The sequence below is a fragment of the Trichogramma pretiosum genome, unplaced genomic scaffold (genome assembly GCF_000599845.2).
Source record: "Trichogramma pretiosum strain Unisexual culture from Peru unplaced genomic scaffold, Tpre_2.0 scaffold8, whole genome shotgun sequence".
NCBI lineage: Eukaryota > Metazoa > Arthropoda > Insecta > Hymenoptera > Trichogrammatidae > Trichogramma > Trichogramma pretiosum.
This window is the reverse complement of record NW_019641699.1, coordinates 1,724,605-1,746,777: the sequence shown is the minus strand read 5'-3', so window position 1 is coordinate 1,746,777 and position 22,173 is coordinate 1,724,605. Positions and strand designations below refer to the sequence as shown.

At 36.6% G+C, this 22,173-nt stretch overlaps 5 protein-coding genes across 10 annotated transcripts in view; 2 read left to right on the top strand and 3 right to left on the bottom strand.

The window, feature by feature from the left end:
- The window catches only part of LOC106653034, a 49,677-nt gene extending 47,864 nt beyond the window's left edge, over nucleotides 1-1,813 (bottom strand). For all 5 annotated transcript variants that reach the window (XM_014372257.2, XM_023462544.1, XM_014372259.2 and 2 more), the window contains exon 1: nucleotides 767-1,813. The gene's annotated coding sequence lies outside the window, so the exon portion shown is untranslated. The remainder of the gene's footprint in view (nucleotides 1-766) is intronic.
- Nucleotides 1,814-7,380: 5,567 nt separating this feature from the next.
- LOC106653165 (acyl-CoA Delta(11) desaturase) lies at nucleotides 7,381-14,099 on the top strand. Its single transcript, XM_014372466.2, has 6 exons — nucleotides 7,381-8,007; nucleotides 11,759-12,006; nucleotides 12,091-12,221; nucleotides 12,300-12,505; nucleotides 12,586-12,771; nucleotides 12,879-14,099. The coding sequence occupies exons 2-6, from the start codon at nucleotides 11,772-11,774 to the stop codon at nucleotides 13,198-13,200; spliced, it is 1,080 nt and encodes a 359-aa protein (XP_014227952.1). The 5' UTR covers nucleotides 7,381-8,007; nucleotides 11,759-11,771; the 3' UTR covers nucleotides 13,201-14,099.
- Nucleotides 14,100-14,191: 92 nt separating this feature from the next.
- On the bottom strand, nucleotides 14,192-16,237 carry LOC106653166 (transmembrane protein 41B). Of its 2 annotated transcripts, none has more exons than XM_014372467.2 (4): nucleotides 15,612-16,237; nucleotides 15,282-15,399; nucleotides 15,061-15,189; nucleotides 14,192-14,978 (listed from the first exon to the last, which is right to left on the bottom strand). In XM_014372467.2, exons 1-4 carry the CDS (start codon nucleotides 15,625-15,627, stop codon nucleotides 14,471-14,473), a joined length of 771 nt encoding a protein of 256 aa, XP_014227953.1. In that variant the 5' UTR covers nucleotides 15,628-16,237; the 3' UTR covers nucleotides 14,192-14,470. The 2 variants fall into 2 exon arrangements, with proteins under 2 accessions (XP_014227953.1, XP_014227954.1); XM_014372468.2 differs by having other exon boundaries at nucleotides 15,282-15,393.
- Nucleotides 16,238-17,106: 869 nt separating this feature from the next.
- Nucleotides 17,107-17,763, bottom strand: LOC106653109 (cytochrome c oxidase subunit NDUFA4). The gene is made up of 3 exons (XM_014372363.2): nucleotides 17,615-17,763; nucleotides 17,403-17,549; nucleotides 17,107-17,324 (listed from the first exon to the last, which is right to left on the bottom strand). Exons 1-3 carry the CDS (start codon nucleotides 17,660-17,662, stop codon nucleotides 17,271-17,273), a joined length of 249 nt encoding a protein of 82 aa, XP_014227849.1. The 5' UTR covers nucleotides 17,663-17,763; the 3' UTR covers nucleotides 17,107-17,270.
- Nucleotides 17,764-17,878: 115 nt separating this feature from the next.
- LOC106653057 (zinc finger protein Pegasus) lies at nucleotides 17,879-21,998 on the top strand. The gene is made up of 6 exons (XM_014372290.2): nucleotides 17,879-18,713; nucleotides 18,850-19,097; nucleotides 19,388-19,604; nucleotides 19,670-19,938; nucleotides 20,015-20,377; nucleotides 20,438-21,998. Exons 2-6 carry the CDS (start codon nucleotides 18,910-18,912, stop codon nucleotides 20,997-20,999), a joined length of 1,599 nt encoding a protein of 532 aa, XP_014227776.1. The 5' UTR covers nucleotides 17,879-18,713; nucleotides 18,850-18,909; the 3' UTR covers nucleotides 21,000-21,998.
- The last annotated feature ends 175 nt before the right edge of the window (nucleotides 21,999-22,173 follow it).

Sequence of the window (22,173 nt, the reverse complement as noted above, 5' to 3'; positions counted from 1 at the left end):
TGGTGATTCGATTATGGAAGAAAATGCGGCAGATAGATAGATTTTAACCTCCTTATTCCATTCAATTGGATATGTTCAAGAATTGTTCAAACGTCATAATCACTTTTGAGTAAAAAAACCGATGGAAGTGGAGTTACTAGATGATTACTTTTAAAGCCATCTAATTGCAAATGTACGACGAAAACTCGTCGTTTAAATTTCAACTGCATTCAGGTTACAGCAATAGCAGTAGATGGACGAATTAAGAGACTTTTTAGGCGGTAAAAAACGTGTAATCTTCATAGGAGATCTTATAATAATTTTATTCACTTTTGTCGTAGCATGACGGTCGAGCGCGCGGCACATCAGAAAGATTAAAATCCTCTGTGTGTGCATGCGCGCTTTTAAAGCTCGTGCTCAACAAAAAGTTTAGCTGCATCTTGACTCTGTGTGTATATATGTGTACATACATGGCAACGGGCTTGCAGAGAGTCAGAATAAAAATTTCATTTCAACGCGGTTCTGTAGTCTTTATAATTGCGGAGTCGAAAGAAAAACTTAAAGATGGAATTAGTATTTTTACCATCGGTGCAATACGACAATTCGACTTTGATAATTTAAGTTACATTTGCAACTTTGATGAAGTTAAAAAATTTAACAACTCTCTCGATTCTACGATGGATCGTCACTTTACTCGCGGATTAAAAATCTCGAGCTCACGTGAAATTTGACTGCAATCGTTAGATAATAGTTTGTAAATTAACGGACGTTGAGCCATCATACCAACCTTTTAAAATTTCTTTGAAAATATCAGCCTCTCTTTTTTCGTCGATAACACAGCTCTTTTCCCTGGGCCAAGGACAAACACAACGATATATGATAATAATCTCGCGCACCTTTGAATTTTTCAACTAGCACTTTTGATATCACGCACGGCACAAAACTGCTCCACAAGAAACAATGAAAATATGCACACAAAAATCGGCGTGATCACTTTTAGCAATATGCATAGAAAAAACTGCGAAACTTGGCACTCGGTGAAGGATTCAATTAGGATTCATTAGAGCAAAAGCACTGTAAATAACTGAAATACTGATCTTCTGCGAGTCTTTCGTCTGGCTCTTCGGGATTTGGGTATTGCTGAAGATTCGTGCATTATTCTTTTGACGACTGATCAAGTGTAACATCCACTCGTTTGTACTAACTCGACTCAGTCTCGAATTCGCTCACTTGAACGATGAATTATTTTTTCGGGCCAACTCGATTCAACTTACGGAATAATTCAACATGTCGATGAGTGTCTGTTGTTGATGGGAATCTACGAGCTTGCGATGAGTGGCAGCAGCAGTAAGAGCTTTCGCTTGATTCATACTTGATATCCAATCTTCAAGATCAGCCATTTTCGACGAAACTTGATTAGTTACAAATTATTCCAATTCATATTTAATATACCAATCACTCACCAAACCTAGTAATAATAACTGTGCATTCCGTATTAACATTCTACTGCGCTATCACATCTTCTTCTTATTCTCTACAGTTGCAAGTATCATCTCAAAGTTTGACAAGTACAATTTATTAATAACAAGCGCCAAATTGCTCAAGTCTTTGGCGATTTAATTGAGATATTTAGGATTTTATTGTTTAATCGGAGCCAGTGCTTGAAATAAGTGTGGAAAGATTTACCGAGTCTGCCACGGAAGCAGTTGAAAAAAGCTCTCTATTCTCGAGCAGCGTATTAAAACAAATATAGGAAAGAAAAAAACGAATAGATATCCGAGGAGTAGCTGGTCGCACCTAATGGAAAACACATGCCACGAGAGTACACGTGAGTCGCGCGCGCTCCACTGACTGAGACTGCTCGCCAGAGCTTTTCTTCTCGGACCTGTGTACATGTATTATAGGTGCTGCAGGCGCCTCGCGCGCGCGATCCGCGACGTCGGTCGACGGCGACGATTCGCGAGCATGCGCCAGTTGAGCCCCCTGCGCGCGTGAACCAGGCAGAGCACAGCATCGTGGCTTCTGCGGAGGTGGCAGCTGTACTAGGTTCAATTCCATCTCCACGCACACGCACGCACACAGACCTACATCACGATTTCCCACACATTTGCTCGGTCGTATCGCCGCACTCTATAGCACAGGCGCACCGTTTGCGCTTGCTTTATTAGTGCGCCAGAATATTGTTAGCTATGATTTTAAACTTGAACTTTGCCTGCATAAAGACCTTACGAACTAAGACGTAAGAATTTTTTAATTTACTTACGCTTGAAAATTGTAGTAATCAGGCTATTTTTTTTACATTTGTTGCCATTTAAAGCTCATATTTTAATCATTATCAATATTATAACATGATTTTTTGGATAAATTATTATTCTATTATTACTTAATTATTCGAAAATCTTCATCACAAGAGTCACACTATTTCTCGTACTTTTATTCTGTATCAAAATCGAGTAAACTTTCACTATATTTAATCGTGGAATAATTCATAATTATTCCATGATTAATTATTTCACGAGGATATTAGAACTAATCACAGAAGTATAGCGTTTGAAACTTGGGTTTATCGATTTAAACTTTCTACCATGTAGACTGTAAGCAAAGCAATAAGTCAGAAAGCTACTTTATCAATTGCTCATACACTAGGTACAGATACGTTGTATAACATTTATTATCTTGAATTTTTTAATTATTTCTCGAATTTTTCATTATCTTTTTTATAATGGGTTGATTCAATTTTTTCTTCGCGATCCTTCAATTAGTTTTTAATTTTGTAAATAATTAAACGCAAAGTACCAATCAATCTTTTAATTACAATAGTTATTCTTCTAATTTATTTTTTTTTACATCGTGACATTTTTATATTTAAGGAAATTTATGTAATTGGTTCAATAAGAACAGTAGATCGTTACTCTTTTCGATCAAATCAAATTGCACCAGCACCGGATATTGTGAGTGGTAAAGAGATCAATAAAAAGATTAAATTAAAAAATAATCTATCGGCTTATTATTTAATGCAATTATTTTGATATCATTGATGCACTTACAAATACCAAAAGACGTTTTGGTTTAACAGCAGAAATAACTGTTTGTGACAATCGATATTTTAGCCGTAACAACATAAAATTAATACAATAAAATTCTAACAAAAATGAAAAGAGAAAAACGAATGAGCCGAATTTTATGTTTGTACAAATGCCGAATTATACGAACTTCATATTTTTACGCGCGTACAACCAAATAAATTTTAATTGTGACAATTAGCATTTTGATAATATATAGTGACATTTTTTTCATCATTGTATAATTTAAGAGAAAAAAAGCGCAGTATGAATCAGTTATAAAGTTGAAGATGCAGTACATCATAATTTCCATCAGCAGATACGAAAATATTAATGTTTGCTTTGAGGATCTTTTTTGAGTCAGAGAAATAAAAAAAAATTGAAGATGATTTTTGACAGGGAAAAGTACGAATCAGTGTTTGCGTGACTCGTTAATATCTGCAAAGGTTTCGTGAGATGTCTCATGGTTGTTCAAATAAAATAGAGGCAAATTTCAAGTATTCTAATGAGACACAAATTGTACTTCGTGTCCACTTATTTTCAAATAAATAACGTTACCGGATAGACAGACGTACATACGCTTCAAATGAGGAAATTAAATAGAGAAATACCTAAATATATTGACTAGTTTTTTAATTTTTTGATTATGAATTTTCTGTTAAATCGACACGTGATCGAGATGTGTTACAATAGTACGTTTCACTGCCTCATGTTGATTTTAATATAAAAACAAAAGTCAGATAACTCAGATTTGAGCTAAAATTCATTAAGACGCGCAAATAATGAGGGATGCATGGTCCCCTCGTGGCTCGAATAATAATTTAATCGCGCATCCAAACCGATGGTATCACGAGAGTCCGGCTAAGAAAAAAAAAGCTAGCAAGTTATAAATAAATGCATGTATTGAGCAGCAGCATTTGCGTCTCATATGACGTTGATTGATCGCGTCATTATTGCGCTCGTACCGCGTATTATCTCATTTCGCGTACAGTGGCGGAAATTTTGTCAATGACTGATAAGAGCTTCATTATTTTAGCGCTCGCCTACCGAAATGAGCAATTATAGATATTGGACTCTTGAGATTTATTTATAAACGTCTATTGCCCGGTAAGGTGAAAAGTGAACATAATACAATTTCGAGTACAGTGAGTGCTGTGTGTCGAAAATCTTAAAAAAAAAGCAAGGGCAGACGGACTGTGAGAGGTCATTTGGTTTTTGATAACAACAAAATGTAGTAAGACACGTGCGCAATTGCGATGAAAAGTTTTCCAGTACTTCTGTGGACAGACTTGATCGCTCGTGCAAGCTGCAGATTGCGCGGCTACCCAAGCATTGCGTGTTTTTACGGGCGAAAAATGGCAAGATAAGCCAACGTCTTGCATTCGTTTCGGAATTTTATTCTATGTGTAATGTATAACATAAATTGCAGCGTTGGCGATCGAGACAGTACCCATGCTCGCATCCCGTGCTCGCGCCAGCTCATGCACTAGAGCTTCATGAACATGATTATAGTTCCGCCGCCGATGGTGGAGTTGATGCAGGAAACGCTCGACCAATCAGACGATGAAGCGACGTGTTTGATGAATAAAAATTACTCGCGTTCGATATTTATCCCGGCGACTTGCAGCTATCACCCGTTCATCGAAAACATTTTGTAGCAAACGTACGACTTTGCATAATCAACTTTTCCTTTTTCCAACTTTCAGATATTTTATAAACATGTTTTTTTTCATCAAATTGTAAATGTACTCGCATTGTCGCAAGAAGCTCACTTTTCTACATTAGATGTGAATGCTGCCTTGGAATCACCCATTCTCGGTGTGACGTGTGATTTTATGCGCTTTTAAAATTTGACCGCAGCCTAATCTGTTCAATGAGTTTTACCTAACATGGGTGTAATAATTGAGTTCATGAACAAAAATGCTTTTAAGCCATTCAAAGTTTTAAATTTGTTTATGCGACACGTGTCCAACATTTTTCGCGCGATGTTTCATACGTACATTATGGATTTTTTTCACGCTCTAGTGCGCAAAATGCAGGGCATATTGATGCACTATTTTTCAATTAAGAAAATAAAGTCTATACATTGATAGAAATAAAATCTAATGCCAAGAATTATCTCGATTTTACGGCAATAATCGAGTGATTCTTGCGGCGAGAAGACTCCAAGCTGCAAGATTTAGACGATTCTTGGCTTTAGATTTTTATTTCTATCATTGTAGCTAAACAATAATATTAATCATATTTACTTTCTTAAAGAAGAAAAACAATAAAAGTTTATAACCTCGTCGGTTCAAATCATTTTTGAATGGATAACAAAAATTTGAACCATGGCCACATATTGCTGGATTCCAATTAAACTTAGGAAATTGATCCAACATCAGAATTCAATTTCTTCAAATTTATTTAATGTTTGTTTTCCCTTTCGCACCAAACCAAATCTTTCCGTAAAACTTTTTCAAATATTCGAAAACCGATTATTGAAAACTTCACTTTTAGGTTTGTCCTTCTGCAGGAAATTTGACAGGTCAAATATGAAGCCTCGTTTGGAATTAAAATTCTTTATTTTTATTTTTAGTCTGAAAGTAATACAAAGGGTATACATTATTTTTGGTATACCGGCAAACGTTTCAATACGTAAATGAAATAAAGTTCGAGATTTTGAAAATATTCCAGAGAAAATGGTGTTGAAAGTCAGTTTAAGAATTATAGTGTGACCATTTAAGAGGCATTTGATTTAGGTCCATTTCAAGGATTATTTATTGTTTTTCATTTGTCAACTTGAATTACTGGACAAATTTACAAAGCGTCATTGATTATCGAACATTTTTTCCTTGTGACTCAACAACTCTGTTACGGTATCAAAAATGTGAAATCATCAGTTCAAATCTGAAGATCAAGGAAGATGCGATGGATTAAGATATCAGATTTTCAGTCTTTCATTTTTTTTTATACTAGGAGTAAAAAATCGGTAATTAGACGATAGTTAATTTTGAACGATGTTGTAGGTTTAAAGCGATGCAAGAGGCGCATTTGAACAAATGATGATTGAATGGAATCCGTGGTCGGCGATAATTGTCGTGAGAAGTTGGTACGAGTGATAAGGATTATTTGAATTTCGGCACGATGATCGATATTGTAAGACGAGCATATTTTGAGTCAGGTCAGAGAGACAGTTTGAGCGTTGCGCGCATAGAATTGCAAAAATTCATATAGGCAGCCGATTCCGGCGTTAATATTCAGAAAATCCGCCGAAATGATTGATTCATAACCTTCGGCCCGAGACATTGTATTTGAAGTATTAGAAAAAAAAGCGTATGATTATGCAGTTGCTAATTATGCATCATTGTTTCTACTTATAAGTTTAAGGCATGTGGCAAGAGTTATCGCACGAGTGAAAAATTTGCATTCACGTGTTAATACGAGCTGCGCAGCGAAGCGAGTAGCGCACGTGTGATTAGTATACTAATGACACGGAGCTGCGCTCCGAGATATTGCGTAGCCGAACTTGGCTGGGAAACGTCGAGCGCAGATTCATCGAAACCCAACTAATCTAAATATGTAACGTAAGACAAGTCGGAGGAACGCTTCGAAAAGATAAGATAATTTGGTCTAGAATTTTCTAGCGCTAGATCGCTCGTAGCTAAAGATTCGAACGGGTGGCATGTCGTCCAATCGCATTTTAGGAGCGAAAAGAGGAGCATCATGCCTTTTGTACGCAATAGTAGTAAGCTGCTTGGGCCTGGGACGAGTCGACGCGTTGGCTCGGCCGACGTAGCGAGCTGCACGCGCGCCGTTGCGAATGCACGAACAATAGACCAGACTGAACAATCGAGTCGATGCAAATAGAGGAGGTGGGAAATTTCGGAAAAATCGCTTAGGAAAATGTAATATGCAGGCAAATAGGCGCGCGAGATTGAAGCGTTAAATTGAAGCGCTAAATTGAAGCGCCATGCGACAAGCAGGCTATATTGGACGCCACGGGCAGCCAGCAGCAGGAGAAAAAAAAAGTAAAATAGCGAATAAATTAAACTGGTGAAAAAAACGACGATCATCGTTGGGTGTCGTATAGCACAACAGCAGCAGCAGCAGCAGCAGCCGAAATCGAATAATCATTGAATTAGACGGCGCTCGTGCTGCTGCTGCGGTGTGAGTACTGAGTCGGTGCGAGCGTGTGTGGCGTTGGTGTGAACTGCTGCGTTCAAGTTCACAAGCGGAAGGACTAGGCCGGGCCATGGGAAGGGGATTCGTAGCGGCGTATGCGCGAGCGCCTCGGCGACAATAGAAAATAAGCCCGCGGACCGGCACTCGGCGCAATAAGTATAAAGTGTACCAGCGACTGACTAGTGCGCACTTGTGGCGCGTACCTACGTATACCTAACGCGTATACCTGCACATACCGCAGAGAGAGAACGAGACTGCGACGAAGCGCTCGTGTGCATACTGCATATATATACATGCACCAACGTAGCTCGTCGCGCAACAAACATACGTGTGCAGCGGAAATATTATTAGCCGCCTCCTGCAGCTACTACGCTTTTTTTTCTTTTCGTATATATTGGTTATAGCGCGAGTCTTTAGGCAGTCGCAGTCGTGAGTCGGGCCGATCGTCGTCGCGAGTTTTCGATTTAGACAACTGCGCGCCTGCCTACGCAGCATAACGCACGAGCTCTCGCATTGCGTGCCGGAGCGAGAAAACTCATCCAGCGCCAGCATAGAGTCACAAGTCAGAACTCGGACGGTCAACGCCAGCGGCACCAGCAGTACTTACTGGCAGTAGCAGCGAGTTACAACTTTGTGCTCGTGGCTCATCTAACGAACAGCGACTCGTGTTTAGTTATCCTATCGACTTTGTCAGTCAATTTCCATCGCTTCTCCGCGGACTCGAGAGCGAATCAAGAGGAAGAGCCGCACCGGCAGCCAGGACTCGACCCATCGGCCTTTCATGACAACTTGAAAAGCTCATGTAAGTTTTTCTCACCTGTTCACGCTTTTTTTTTCTTGGGAATTTTCGTCGTCGTCGTCGTCGTCGCCGCTACCTAAAATGAGCAATTTGCCTCGTCTCGTTGCTCCATAGTGCATTGCAAGTAGCATTATTGTGTGCCACCGAGACTGCATCGTCTCTATGTATAATAACGTAGAGAGCTATATATTATTACAAGTATAAAACAACGTGCGAGCCAGCATGTATAAGGCAACTCGTGCGGTCAATTTCACCAGGTTTCTACGGGGGACGTCTCGTGACGACTAATAGGATTTTCCTTGCTCGTGGCGATACGTTATAAGTCGACAGTGCGCGAGAGCGAAACCCTACGTTAAAAGGGCGGATTTCTTTTCTCGTATCGTGCTTGTCTTGTCTCTCCACGAGGAGGCAAATATCATCCGATAGACAGCCTCGTAAGCCGTAGCGGCGAGAATAGAGAATCGTATACATGTTGCGTCCTATTGCGCGCAGTACACGTGTTCACATCCGAGGCATTCACGCAGGTATCACGCTACGTCTGTTGTATGTGTTCTGTGAGTGAGTGTGTGTGTGTGTGTGTGTGTGGGACTGTGTAAGTGTGTGCGTGCGTGTATATCTCTCCAGGTTTACAAGCGCGCCGAGCCGCATATGCCTTTGCAGCTGCAGGCGCTCCGGCTCGGCTCGTCTCTCGAGACACCTACTCTTTGCTCGCCTGCAGACGTAATAACTTTGCAGCCAGCAGCGGAACGACCGAACGTTTACGTTTACGAAACGAGCTCGCTGCGAGTCGTCTGGGTCGTCCAATTGTCACCTCGTCGATTCGTATTTATACTATTATTAAATGTCGTCAATACGTTTGCTTAAGCAAAATAAACCTATACCATTATTATCGCGAAAGCGATGCTATATACGGTACAACGCCGCGAAAACATTACATCTCCCGACAACGGATCGTACACGTGCACCAAATCCGCGAAGAGGGGGACACGTTTCGTGTGCGATTATATACATAGGTATATATAAAATACATCTATATCTCTGCGCTGCATCGCTCGCTACTCGGCTACATACTTACGTTCATATACGCAGCATAATATATATGTATACATAAATATCGGTACACGATTCAGGTGGCGCGGAGAAATAGAGCTTTCCTATTGGTTGGGGTGAGTCGGCTGACGGACTAACGGCTCGGCTACTGACAGCCTCACGCTGCTCTCGTGTGTAAGAGCGAGACGGAACTATTAAGCCGGCATGCTCTCCAACGTCTACATCGCTGAATGAATTTGTCCTTACTGGCAAATTCTACGTGATTTTTCTCTCGGCTGCTGCTCGTCGACTCAAAAATACAGCTCATTTTCCTTAACGTAACTTTCAAACTCGATTTACTTTCGTGATTTACTTTCTTACTCTCTGCGGTCAAAAAACTTTCTATCTACAAGTTAAAGTATACAAACTTTTCGACAAAAATCTCGCAATTATGAGTCAAATAATTATGCCAAGCAAAAAGTCATCGATTGCTTGACACGCGCTTTCCGTACTAATTTTCACAATTATACAGATCTACTAACCCATCCGGTGAAGGGTTCACTCGATCAAAAAACATGTGAACCATTATCTGCATTTGATATGAGATCATCAAATATTCGTATCAGCACGAAAACTTCATGATTGAATTTGAAAAAAAATCAGATAAAGCTGATGTAACAACTCGTTTCAATGTCAAACCATCCATATGTGTAAACTATTTTTGGATGCGTATCGGATTTTTTAAAAGTATTGTAGCTGTTGAAAAAAATACTGGAAAGCAAAGACGAATAGATAATCGTGACTTTTTCTTGCGATAAATGGTGTAATTAAAAGTTACGCTTAAAAATACTTTTTTGATTGTACCTTTTGCCAACTATTCAATCATTTGAAAAAATTATTAATTTTATTCCATGAAGCGCTACCGAGATCAGTTGTGAACAGGAAAAATATTGTTTATTTGAACATTCATTACGTGTCCGTATGATACGTGTATGTTCACGCTCGCTTTTTTTCATGGGTAAAGAAAGGCTGCAGTCAACGTAGCTTCGACACGTTACAAAAGTCAGCGACCTGCGCTCCAAGACTAACAAAGACATTCTAAACTTTATAAAAAAATAATTTGAAACTCTAAGATCACAAAATACTTAATTTTTTTCGAAAGCCCTTTCATCATAGATGCAATACTAATCAACTTCAGCTCGAAACTTATATAACGACGTAATTCAATCGTATTAAAATAATTATTTCGAAAAATTCGATAAAAAAATGAATTAACGGTTCTGAACGCAAGATTTAATTTTAACAATACTTTTTAAATCAGCAGTATATAATAATTACAAAAATTATTCATTTAATTAAACTTTAATTGCAAAAGTGTAATATGGCTAATCTTTGGCTAAAGTGCTTCATTATGAGTAAAAATTGACATTGCGCAAAGCAATGTCGAAAAGTTGAGCATTCTTTAAAAATATGAAGAAGTTGATCTGTTGTCAGTCATTTAAAGTAATAAAAATTGAATGATACGTTTTAGTTTTGACTCTGTAGTGCGTGATACTTGATATTTATTTAAATCGTTTGCACTGATGCTCATTTTTTTATTTTTTAAGGTTCATCATTCGTAATCGACCCCTTAATAATTAACTTGATAATTTTTTTCGAAACTTCGGTCTTAACTTTTCCGATCATTTATTTAATGTGAAAAAAAAAGAAAGTTCAGAATGTAACAGGAAAATCGTCGCTCGCTCAATAAAATTGCATAAGATACATGATTGTTTAGGTTGAAGCAATTGTTATATTTTTTACAAATACATTTGAATGGTTCAGAAGAATCGCTCTTATGTTTGAATGGTAACCCAATTCAAAAGAAAAAAGTAAGGAAGTGACTTGCCACAGCTTACGATTATGCTCTATGCGTAATTTATGTATGTGTGTGCGTATGTGTATTTGTACGTTCGGCAATTTATAAGAGACAGTTTTCCTTAATGTATATTATTATTACTGCTATTTCGCTATTGTGCTAATTACGTATGCACCGATATATAATTTTAAAATCGACTTCAAAATTAATAGAAAACGTGTTGAAATATACAATGCTCTTATCACATAATATTTACTGTGTTACGTCGAATAATGTACCAAAAAAATTTGCAAATTGTGTCAATAGATAATGAACGGCTAAATAAAAATATACAAGTACATTGTTCGATAAATTTTTAACGTTTAATTCTAAAACTGTTGTACTTCGTTGTAGTAATGTTTTGAATGAATTTAAACAAAGAACATTGTAGCAGCATGAAAATTCATCGACCTCGTCCGTGTATTTTAGATCATTGATTAATTAAATTTGTATAAAATACTAAACTCTTTTCTTGGCAAATGGTTACGTTACATACTGATCCGGTAATATAGAAGATGGCTTTTTGGTTCTAGAACGGTCGTTTGAAATTAAATTTTCAAAGTCTATGCATTACTCAAGGAAAAAGTGCTATCTCCATTTAATTGATACACAGAAAAATTAACTGTGTGTACGTTTCAATATCGTCACAGACCAATCGTTTAAATGCTACATTACAAGTAGAATAATTGATATGGGTTATTGCAAGCGCGCAAAAGACTTTGTGTCATTTCCTCTTACAAATGATCGTTTTTTTTTATTTATTTTTTTTTATTTTTAACTATCCCATAAAAAAGAGTGTTATAAGGTTTCTCTACTTATATTTTTCAGATTTTTGACAAAAATGGCACCAAACGTTACCAATGCCCCTACAGGCGTTCTCTTTGAAAACGAAACTGTGGAAGAAATAAAAAAATGTATGCTGATTAAAGAAGAAGAAAAAGAAAAACCAGCGCCGAAACAATATAAATTGGACATTGTGTGGAGAAACGTTATTCTATTCCTTTTTCTTCACACTGGAGCACTTTACGGACTGTATCTAGCATTTACATCCGCTAAATTACTCACTTCTATTTTTGGTAAGTAACTGAAATTGCGGTTACGCATACTTATTTATGTAAAACAATAAATAATTATCTTATTTGTAATTTAATATTTTTCAGCATATTTTCTGTACGTGTTGAGTGGTTTAGGAATTACTGCAGGAGTTCACAGACTTTGGGCTCATAGATCATACAAAGCCACTTGGCAATTGAGGCTTTTATTAACAATTTTCAACACTCTTGCGTTTCAAGTAAGTACATAAAAAAGCATTATAGTTCAAGTAAACTTACTCCTCGATAATTTTAATAGATTAATTGGTATTTCTTAGGATTCAGTAATTGACTGGGCAAGAGATCACAGAGTACATCACAAATACAGCGAAACTGATGCTGATCCCCACAATGCTACAAGAGGATTCTTTTTTGCCCACGTCGGGTGGTTGCTGGTTCGTAAGCATCCTCAGTTAAAGGAAAAAGGAAAAGGAATTGATCTGTCAGATCTTTATAGTGACCCTATCCTGGCTTTCCAGAAAAAGTACGAAATGACAGTGTTTTTTTTTTTAAACATAAACTCATTAAGGAAATGTTTATTTACATGTTCGTTCGCCCTTCCAGATACTACCTTTTGGTCATGCCACTGGTATGCTTTCTTATCCCTACTGTGATTCCAATGTACTTCTGGGGCGAGACTTTTGGTAATGCGTTCTTCGTACCAACGATTTTACGTTACACCTTCACTTTGAACATGACTTGGCTTGTAAACTCTGCTGCTCATTTCTTTGGAAATAAACCCTATGATAAGTGAGTAGTTCATTTTCTCAAAAATTTAATATTCAAGTCTTGATATAGTTTATTTATTCATTATTATGTTTTTAAAAAATTTTTACTAAACGACCTAATTTTTGCAGATCCATTAATCCAGCTCAAAACATAGGAGTTGCTATTTTTGCTCTTGGTGAAGGATGGCACAATTATCACCATGTTTTCCCTTGGGATTACAAAACTTCCGAGCTTGGAAACTACAGTTTCAATTTTACAACGGCTTTTATCGACTTCTTCTCTCGCGTAGGTTGGGCTTATGATCTTAAAACCGTTTCCGAAGATGTAATAAAAAAACGTGTTCAGAGAACTGGAGATGGTACTCATGAAATCTGGGGATGGGGTGACAAAGATCAACCTGAAGATGAAAAACAAAGTGCTATTATTATAAATCCACAAAAAACCGCGTAAATGTTAATCATAACAATGAAAATGTGTAGTGAAATTTTCGAAAAAACATAATATGTTAGTATTTTGAAATTTTGGAAATTCAATTCCAGCTTAACAACATGTCCTTTTGATACTATTGAAAAATCTATTTTTTTTAAAATGTCCACTCATCTCATTTTAATTATCAAAAATTCTTAGTAAATTCTGATACATCGATATCAATATATCAATGATATGGCTATATATAAAAATTCATAAAAATATAGTTTATTTCATGACTGCAAAATGAGAAGTTTATTTTGTGACATTCATTAAAAGCAGCGAAAGTTAACTTGAATTGATTACGTTCCAAAAATACACTTTTGAATTTTTGAATAAGTGCTCAAATTAAAATGATTAGTTTGATGTATAAAGTATGATTTCAAAATATTTGTAAAAAAAAATTCTGTTTATACATTTTCAATAATGTTAAAGTAATGTGTATACAGCGCAATAATTTGCCCGTAATACAGTAATACGAACGAAGATTTTTATCAAATACTACTCAAATTTCTAGCCAACTTATGAATGATTACGAAATTACTTGATTTATTTTACTCTATTTGTATATTAAAAAGTTAAATATGCTGCTGTGCAGCATTTAAAAATATGAGTGAATTGACGTTACTGATGTAACAAACGATTGTCGCTTATTTATGAAAATATAAATGATAAGTGTTTTTGCGCTGTGAACTTTTTGTTTTACACATAAAATAGTTTTATAATAACTGAAAATAATTTTACATTATACAGGTATAATTTAAATGATAAATTAAAAAATAAATCATTTTAACGCAGATTATCAATATCAACCAACAACGAACTTTTATTACGATTTATAAAAAAAAAGTTTAATAAATTGACCATGTTACATTGATTAATTTTTCGCCTACAACTCCTTAACACTATAAAACGATTCAATAACTAAATGAAATTACTTCATTGAATGTTATTTTCATATAATTTTAAAGCCAGGGTTGAGACAACATTTGCAAGTTTCTAAAAAATCAAAGGTAACAATTTGTACAGATTAATTCAATAAGTATTTGTTCATGAATAATATATTTTAATAAGTTTTTTAAATAATGCATAATCTTTTCAAAAGACTACAATTATTTTTTCAGGTACATTTCTTACAATTACATTCATATTTACTTGAAATATGAAATATATTACATAAAATAAACCCAACTATAAAATTGAGGTCAATTTAAATGATTGATTCAGTATTTTTATATCAGTAATCACAAAATTATTCAAACTTTTGGTTTATTTGTTTTTTAAATACTACAGGTACAATTGAAATAATTGCAAAAGCACATAGCAATATTATGTTATTCCATGAAAATGCATCACTAGAAGAAGTTAAATTATTTAAAGTTTGTCCCGCTTGAATTGCTACAAAAGAAGGTGGTGCTACTCCTAAGAAAGTTCCTATAACAAAAGGTTTCATTGGTACTCCAACCACTGGACTTGCTAAATTTATGAACCAATTAGGTAGCAATGGAGTTATTCTCAAAAACAACATGTAATGTAAAAGATTGCTTTTGTGCTTTTTTACAGCTTCTGCCCAACTTTTGGCTTTATCAGGAAAATATCTGAGTACTATTTTTTTCCCCACTAATGATGAAAGTAAGTAACAAAGTGATGCCCCAATAGCACTACAAGTGCAAACAAGTCCTAAAGCTAAGGGAAAGGGGAAAAGATATCCTGATAGAATAGATAAGAATATTGATCCAGGTATGGCAAATGTTTGAAGACTAAAGTTATAAATTAAGGAAAATATATATTAAAATACGAATGAAATTTTCTTAAACTAAAAATTTGCATTGTAAAGGATACAATATATAAGTTGTAAACAGCCCTGTGAGTACTTGAAAATAATACATATTTTTGTATGATTCTAGTAGTTTTCCAAGATTTTTAGCATCTTGAATATCTAGAGGCAATTTCAGGTGAGCTTTTTCATCTCTAAACATAAATATTTAACATTTATTAAACATTGCATTTTGAAATATTAAAAAATAGTAGATACTTGCTTTAATGAATATTTAAAAACTTACTCTTTGAGCTCTGGAAAACTTGTGTATACATAGAACAATGCAGTCGATGACAAGAGGAATATTGTTAGAAGGGACAAAAATCCTTGTTTTGTTGAGATTTCATTCTCCACACCTTTAACTTTTAACATTATTGATCAATTCTTATGTTGTAAATATGAAATAGAATTATGCATATTTATTAAATAAAAATAACATTAATCAATTCATTGAAAGATTGCTATTTCATTGTAAAAATTATAACAGTAAATAAAAATTAGGAATCGAAGTTTAATAAAATATCCAAAACTCACTATTACAAGTAAAAAAATAAATAATATAAAATTTAAAAACCTGGTCGTGTCGTCATATTGATGATTGCGAGTAGTTATACTATTAAATCACAATTATAAACTGATACAAGCCCATGTATCATGATCAGCGTTTTGGACTAACCTATTCACAGCTCTTAATCTATGATATGTGTTATATTGTTATCAGTACACGTATATTATATTTTACGGTTTAGTCCATGTAAATAGTTATAGCAGAACAACTGCGCGCTTGAAGCTTCATTTCCGAATAACCATTCTTAGTGGAATTTAGTCATTGTAGTCCCTGTCTAGGAACCAAGCAGACGGTATTTTCAACTGCAATGCAGAAAAATCCTCACCAGCGGCAGTCGGTAGCCTGATAACTGCGATTTAATTTCAAGCCAGAAAAACGAAATCTTAGTTGCAGGCATTTGAATCAAATAGATATACTTACTATCAAAACAAATTTGCTTTGAATAAACTTTGGACGAATGAAAAAATGTGGATATTATTGTGTTCAAATTAGTCATACCAACAGCTGAAATGAAGTGTAAATAAGGATGAAATTTTTAAATCCAAGATAAAACTTCATAAAGTATTTTTTTTTTTTTTTAATTTATTGCAACGGAGTTAACTGTGGATTGTTGGTCGTACTTCATTATGTAAAATTATTTTTATATAAACGTTGTAGGTAAATTTCAAAATTAAAATTAAAAACCTATGTGGTGTATGCAGTTAAATAATATTTACAATTTCATAGGTTTTTATATTCAATTAAATATGAGCTGGTTTACCCAATAGAAGTAATAATAAATATGTTGATTATTGAAATAAAGGAATAGAAAGACTTTGCAATATCCTCCTTCATTTAGACTGTCATAATTGTGCTGAAAATTAAATAGAATATCTCAAAATGAATCAAAATAGTATGTGGGTTAAATACCCAATTGATTCGCTTACCAGTGAGAAAATGAAAAATCAATAATAAAACAAAAAAACATGCTAATATATTTCTAAATATTAAATGCCAAAAGCTATGAAGTTTTCAAGTGCTAAAGATTATCATTAGGTAGTGAAAATTTAAATAATAAATAATAATAAATAATTGTTTAAACCTTCACATTTTGATGCAACTTTGATAAAAGGATTTTTTTATAATATTCAATCATTATAGTATAAATTTTCATTGATTACGTTGGAATTAAACAACATTTTTGGAATTAACAAGGTTATAAATTGATTATATAACATGCGAAGATCATATTGTCAAAGTTCAAAGGATTAGTAAACATTCATTAAAAAGCCACAATACCAAATTTATATTGATAGATGAATTATGTAAGATTTTCAGCATTGAGTAATAATGATATCCATAATAAAATGATTTGAAAAAAGCTATTTAGTATACACTAACCAATAAATCATAAATAGTGCGTAGGTTTTCTTTGTAGTTTTGTTTAGTATGGTATACATTTATTTTTAAATTATAAAATAATTACGTAAAAGATACATTTAATTTGAATATTTATTCATGTAACAACTGCTTTGTTATTTGAAACATTTTATGCTACATAATATTTCAATAATACACTATAAGAATTCATCATTTTTGTTACTATGGAGGCGATAAGAGTTGCGGTATTTCTCTATTGACAGTCTCTAATATCAGTATCCACAGTATACTTGTAAATAAAAAAACTTAATATTCTGGAGCAGCGCTCTTTTCCAGTTCAGCCCCAGTTGGGCTGTAGAACTAAAATAAAAGGAAGAAGAATTTAGTAGATGTTAAAGACATCAATGCAAAGTATGTTGCACCTAAATTTTTACAAACCTTATAACGTCTATCTCTGTATTCATTCCAGGGTTCAGGATTTGCTTTTTTGTTCCATGAAACATCAGGATTCCTAGTTGCCAATCTCAAAGTGTAAAACATTGACATAGCTACTCCTGCACCGAGGCAGACAAACAGTGGGATGAGCTGTAAAATATAAAGCATTAATTTATTGCTTCTGCACATGATTGTTTAAAAAGATGTAAACTTACAGCTGGGTGCTTTTTCCAGCTGCTCGGTGACAATCCTTCCATAACCATGATTGCGCGAATTTACCGATGACTTTTTCACTTGGAAAAAAACTTTTATTTTCTGAAAAAGGTCGCGAGTGTTAACTAATACACACACTGCGTGATAATAGTCAGTAGCAGAGGACAAACCAGGAGTACAAAACTTGTGGCAGATGGAAGTCTGTCGACACGTATAAATTACTCAAGAGTATTGTGACTGTCATGAGTTTCAAAATAAGTCATGTCAATTTTAAAAATAAATTTCTAAAAAAGTTGGTTTGTGTTCCATCGATGTACTGTCACAACAATATAAGTAGACAGCATTGGAAAGTAAATGAAAAAAAAACTTGGGTTACTCACAAGTTGGTAAAATACAGTGTATACGTGACACGAAGAATAAAAATTTTGGAATAAGGTCATGTAAAAAATGCGATGTAGTGATTATTGGGAAATTTTGTTAAAATTGCTTAAAATTAGCCAGAAAGCTCGTAAAATAGGGAGTATAAATTTAAAAATGCACTTTGAGTTGATTATGCGAGGTGAATCGAGCAATTTTACAAGGGATTAGGAAAGATCTGCATCGGGTATCGTTATTAAATGGTAAACTAAAATTACTTCCTCATAAGAATTGTAATTGCAGGCATTGGTACAGGTCCAAGTGCATCCAAGGTATTGGGTGAAAATTTTATCAGCAAATAGAAGTGCTGGATGTGCACGAGACATTGTAGAAAGACTCGTGTCGCGTGCACTTTGTTGATCTCCTTTCTTGAGCATTTTTCTTGTGTCCGACTCTCTACATTTTATACCTATGCTTCTCGATTCTCTCTACCTATATACTTGTTCAATTTTCCTCATAACAGTATCTTTTGGCTCTCCGTAGCTGTGAACGTGTAGCTGCGTACTATATGCTGCACATACATGCAAGTCGACGTTTATTCTCGTGTGCATCAATATCTCTCACGTAGATTAATGTTAAATCGGCAGAGTACATGCAACTTCATCGTTATTTAGTTAGTAATTCGCTCGCCATGCCAGAATCGATTAAGCGATGAGCCCCATGCGAGAGTAAGCTTAGATTGTCGTAAGTAATAAAGTCTTGGAGACGACGTTCGTAAATGGGCGTTAAATTGATTCTGCGCTTTTTGCGTCCGATCGTGTGCGAGTAGGAGCGCTTGGTCACTTTGATAAGGTCGCAATTGTGTACCCTTATTTTGCAGGTCGATCAGCTCACAGCTCGCGCATACACCGAAGCTTTGTTGTTTTGAGTTTTGCATATCATGCCAGATGGAGACGACCAAAGCATCGAAGAGAATAAACTACTGGAGCCGAGCGGCCGAGGCTCGAACTTTGACGAGAGCAAAGCCGAAGCTTTTGGAAAAAAGGACCAGGCCCAAACTCGCAACCTAGAGACTACTTTTGATACCAATTTTTGTACTAATTGTAATGGATCGATATCTGCTGTTGGGTACGTTGCCGATACCATATCTTTACTGTCCGGCTAATAATAACTCGTAGGAATAGTAATTTCGCGTCTTTGTGTCGAAAGAAAAGCGGAAAAAACTCGGTCGTTTATTACTTCTATGACACCGAGAGTTGGCAATGAAAAATTGAATTTTTGATACAAGATGTACCGAAAAGCTGCTCACGATTAGTATATATATGATTTGGCTCGTGTCGGACAAATGCCGCGAAAAAATGTTATTTGCACGAGCAAGATTGTCCCATCGGAATTGATTGAAATGTAATTAATTTCAGATGCAATCAGTGTCAAAATTGCAGCGGAGTCGATACCAAATTTGCCTTTGAGAAGCAAGACAAGTGCCTGATAAGCGGAGATGCTAACGAAGAAACAGACTTGGACGGCGACGGCGAAGAGTACCTGCAGCCCGAGGACAAGACGAGTCGAAAAACATTCGAATGCGACGTCTGCAACATGACGTTCTCGAACGGGGCCAATATGAGAAGGCACAAGGTAAGCGTCGCGAGTCGAAGCGCGATGGCAACGATGCAGGAATTGACGCCGAATCGATTTCGCAGATGAGGCACACGGGCGTCAAGCCGTACGAGTGCCGAATATGCCAAAAGAGATTCTTTCGGAAGGACCACTTAGCCGAGCACTTTACGACTCATTCCAAAGTATTACCCTATCACTGTCCGATATGCAATCGGGGATTCCAGCGTCAGATAGCCATGCGGGCTCACTTTCAGAACGAGCACGTGGGCCGCAACGACAGCATCAAGTCCTGCCCTCTGTGCCACTACCGAGCTTCGTCGATGAAGTGCCTCAGATTGCATTACTTCAACAGGTACGCCCTTCGATCGGTGTCCGATTCTTTTCTGTTTTTTTTTTTCGATAAATTCCAATATTCGATTCGGATCCAGGCACGGTATCGATTTGGACAATCCTGGCTCGAGCAGCGGAGCATCGAGCACGACCAGCATGATGAAGAAGCTCTTCTCCGGCGAGACGGTCTCCTCGAGCGCGATGCTCTCCGACAGCGGCGACAGCAGCGAGAACCGATCGGTCGACAACGCCACTCCGCCCATGCATTTTCTCACGCCCCACGTCGAGATATCCATCCCGTACTCCGATCAGATCGACGTAATCCAGAGCCAGCCAAACGATCACGATCAGGCAGCCAAGGCCCAACTGGCCGATTCGCAACTGCCCAGAGGCGGCAACGGCTACAACACCCGAGCCGCCGCCAAATCCGACCCCGACGACTTTATCAAGCCTAATCAGAGGTATACCAATGGTAGGCGTTTAAAGTTTCGGCTCGTGCTGACCGCGCGACTTTTTTCCAGCCGTACGAGGGAAGCAGCCGATGATGCCGTGACGCCGTCCATCTCTCTCATACCGATCGTGAAGCAGGAGCCGATGAGCTGCGAGGATCGCAAGCCGCTCGACAAGCCCGCCTCGGCGGTCGCGAGCCAACCCTCGATGCCGTCCCTCATCAAAGTGTCTCCGCTGCAGTCGCTGCTGCGCGACGACCTGCGCCGCAAGTTCGTCATCTCCAAGGGCAAAGCCACCGCAGCCGCAGCAGCAGCAGCCGCCGCAGCCACTGCGGAGGATGACGACGACGACGACGACGAGGACGATCGCCGCAAGGAGCATCGAGACCGCGAGAGCAACGACAAAGCGAGCTTTCAACTGCAGACCTGCCAGGAGACGAGCTTGAGGCAGAACTTGAGCTGCAGCGCTCTGCAGTGCAGCCATTGCAGAATCACATTCCCGGACCAGACTCTTTATTTTCTACACAAAGGCTGCCACAGCGAGAGCAATCCTTGGAAGTGCAACATATGCGGCGAGCAGTGCTCCAATATCTATCAGTTCAATTCGCACTTGCTCAGTAAGAGCCATCAATGAGATCGAACGACGACTTTTTTTCCTTGGACGAGCCGCGACTCCATGCGCTAATTACTGGCACAAACTTACATCACACGACTCGTACACGCCTAATATATATTTAAGATAATTTATCGAGCCGAGGTCCTAATTAGTTATAAAGCTCGTGTATATTGTGAGGCATCGCAATTCTATTTACAATAGCTACCACAGAATTCACTTTTTTTACACACGATACACCGAATGTCCTCGTAAAGTCAGCTTATTCGGACCAGCTGGGCCGTGCTCCTTCATTGTTCTCTATCCATTCCACTTGATCCCATTATATACTGTGAATTATTTACGATTATTGAATTAAATCGTTAAGGCGCTGCTCCCGTCAACTCGATACATGTTTGCACCCACGCGTTGTAACCAAAATTAATGTTCTTCGATGCTCATCTGATTTCCATCCAAATATTGTTATTTTTTTTTGTAAGAAAAGAAAAAAAAATACTTTTGAACTTGTATTTTTTATATTGTATAGTTTGAAAACGGTACGTAACTTAGAAGAAAATACATTTTTGTCGAATCGTTCGAATTTACGTGTAAAGGCCCAAATGAGGAATATAATGCAGAGCATATTTTCGACTAAGTGATGTGTTATCGAATGTATAAATGGCACCGAAGAAAGCAAAATGAGCTAACTTGAAAAGTTTAACTAATAGTTAAGAAATTATTTAAATTTTTTCACAAATTCTGACGTCTATTAATAACTGTTTACTTGAAAGAGGTGTCGAAACTAATGTAATGATGCGATAGAGAAATTTTATTCTTACACTCGCTTCGATGTCTTTTCAGATTGTTGTACAGATGTATGTTTAAAACAAATTATGAAAGTTTTTATTATGTAGTTGGATGTTTTATTAACTAGAAGGATGACATAATAACTTTATCCATATGTTATGTACTATGTGTTATTTGTTTAAATAGTTTGCAAATTTGCGCACCCTTATTTGAAGTAAAAATATTACTATTGAACATTTGTGTTTATTAATTAGTTACTTATATCTTATACCTTCTTGTCATCTTCAATACTCGAATTTTTTTCTTACGTATCATTGCGTCTAATTTTTGAGAACCACCCTGTTAAAAATTCTGGATGAATTTTGAGCTGCAAATCCTTGCAAATTTTGAGCTGGATTTTTTGAATTTT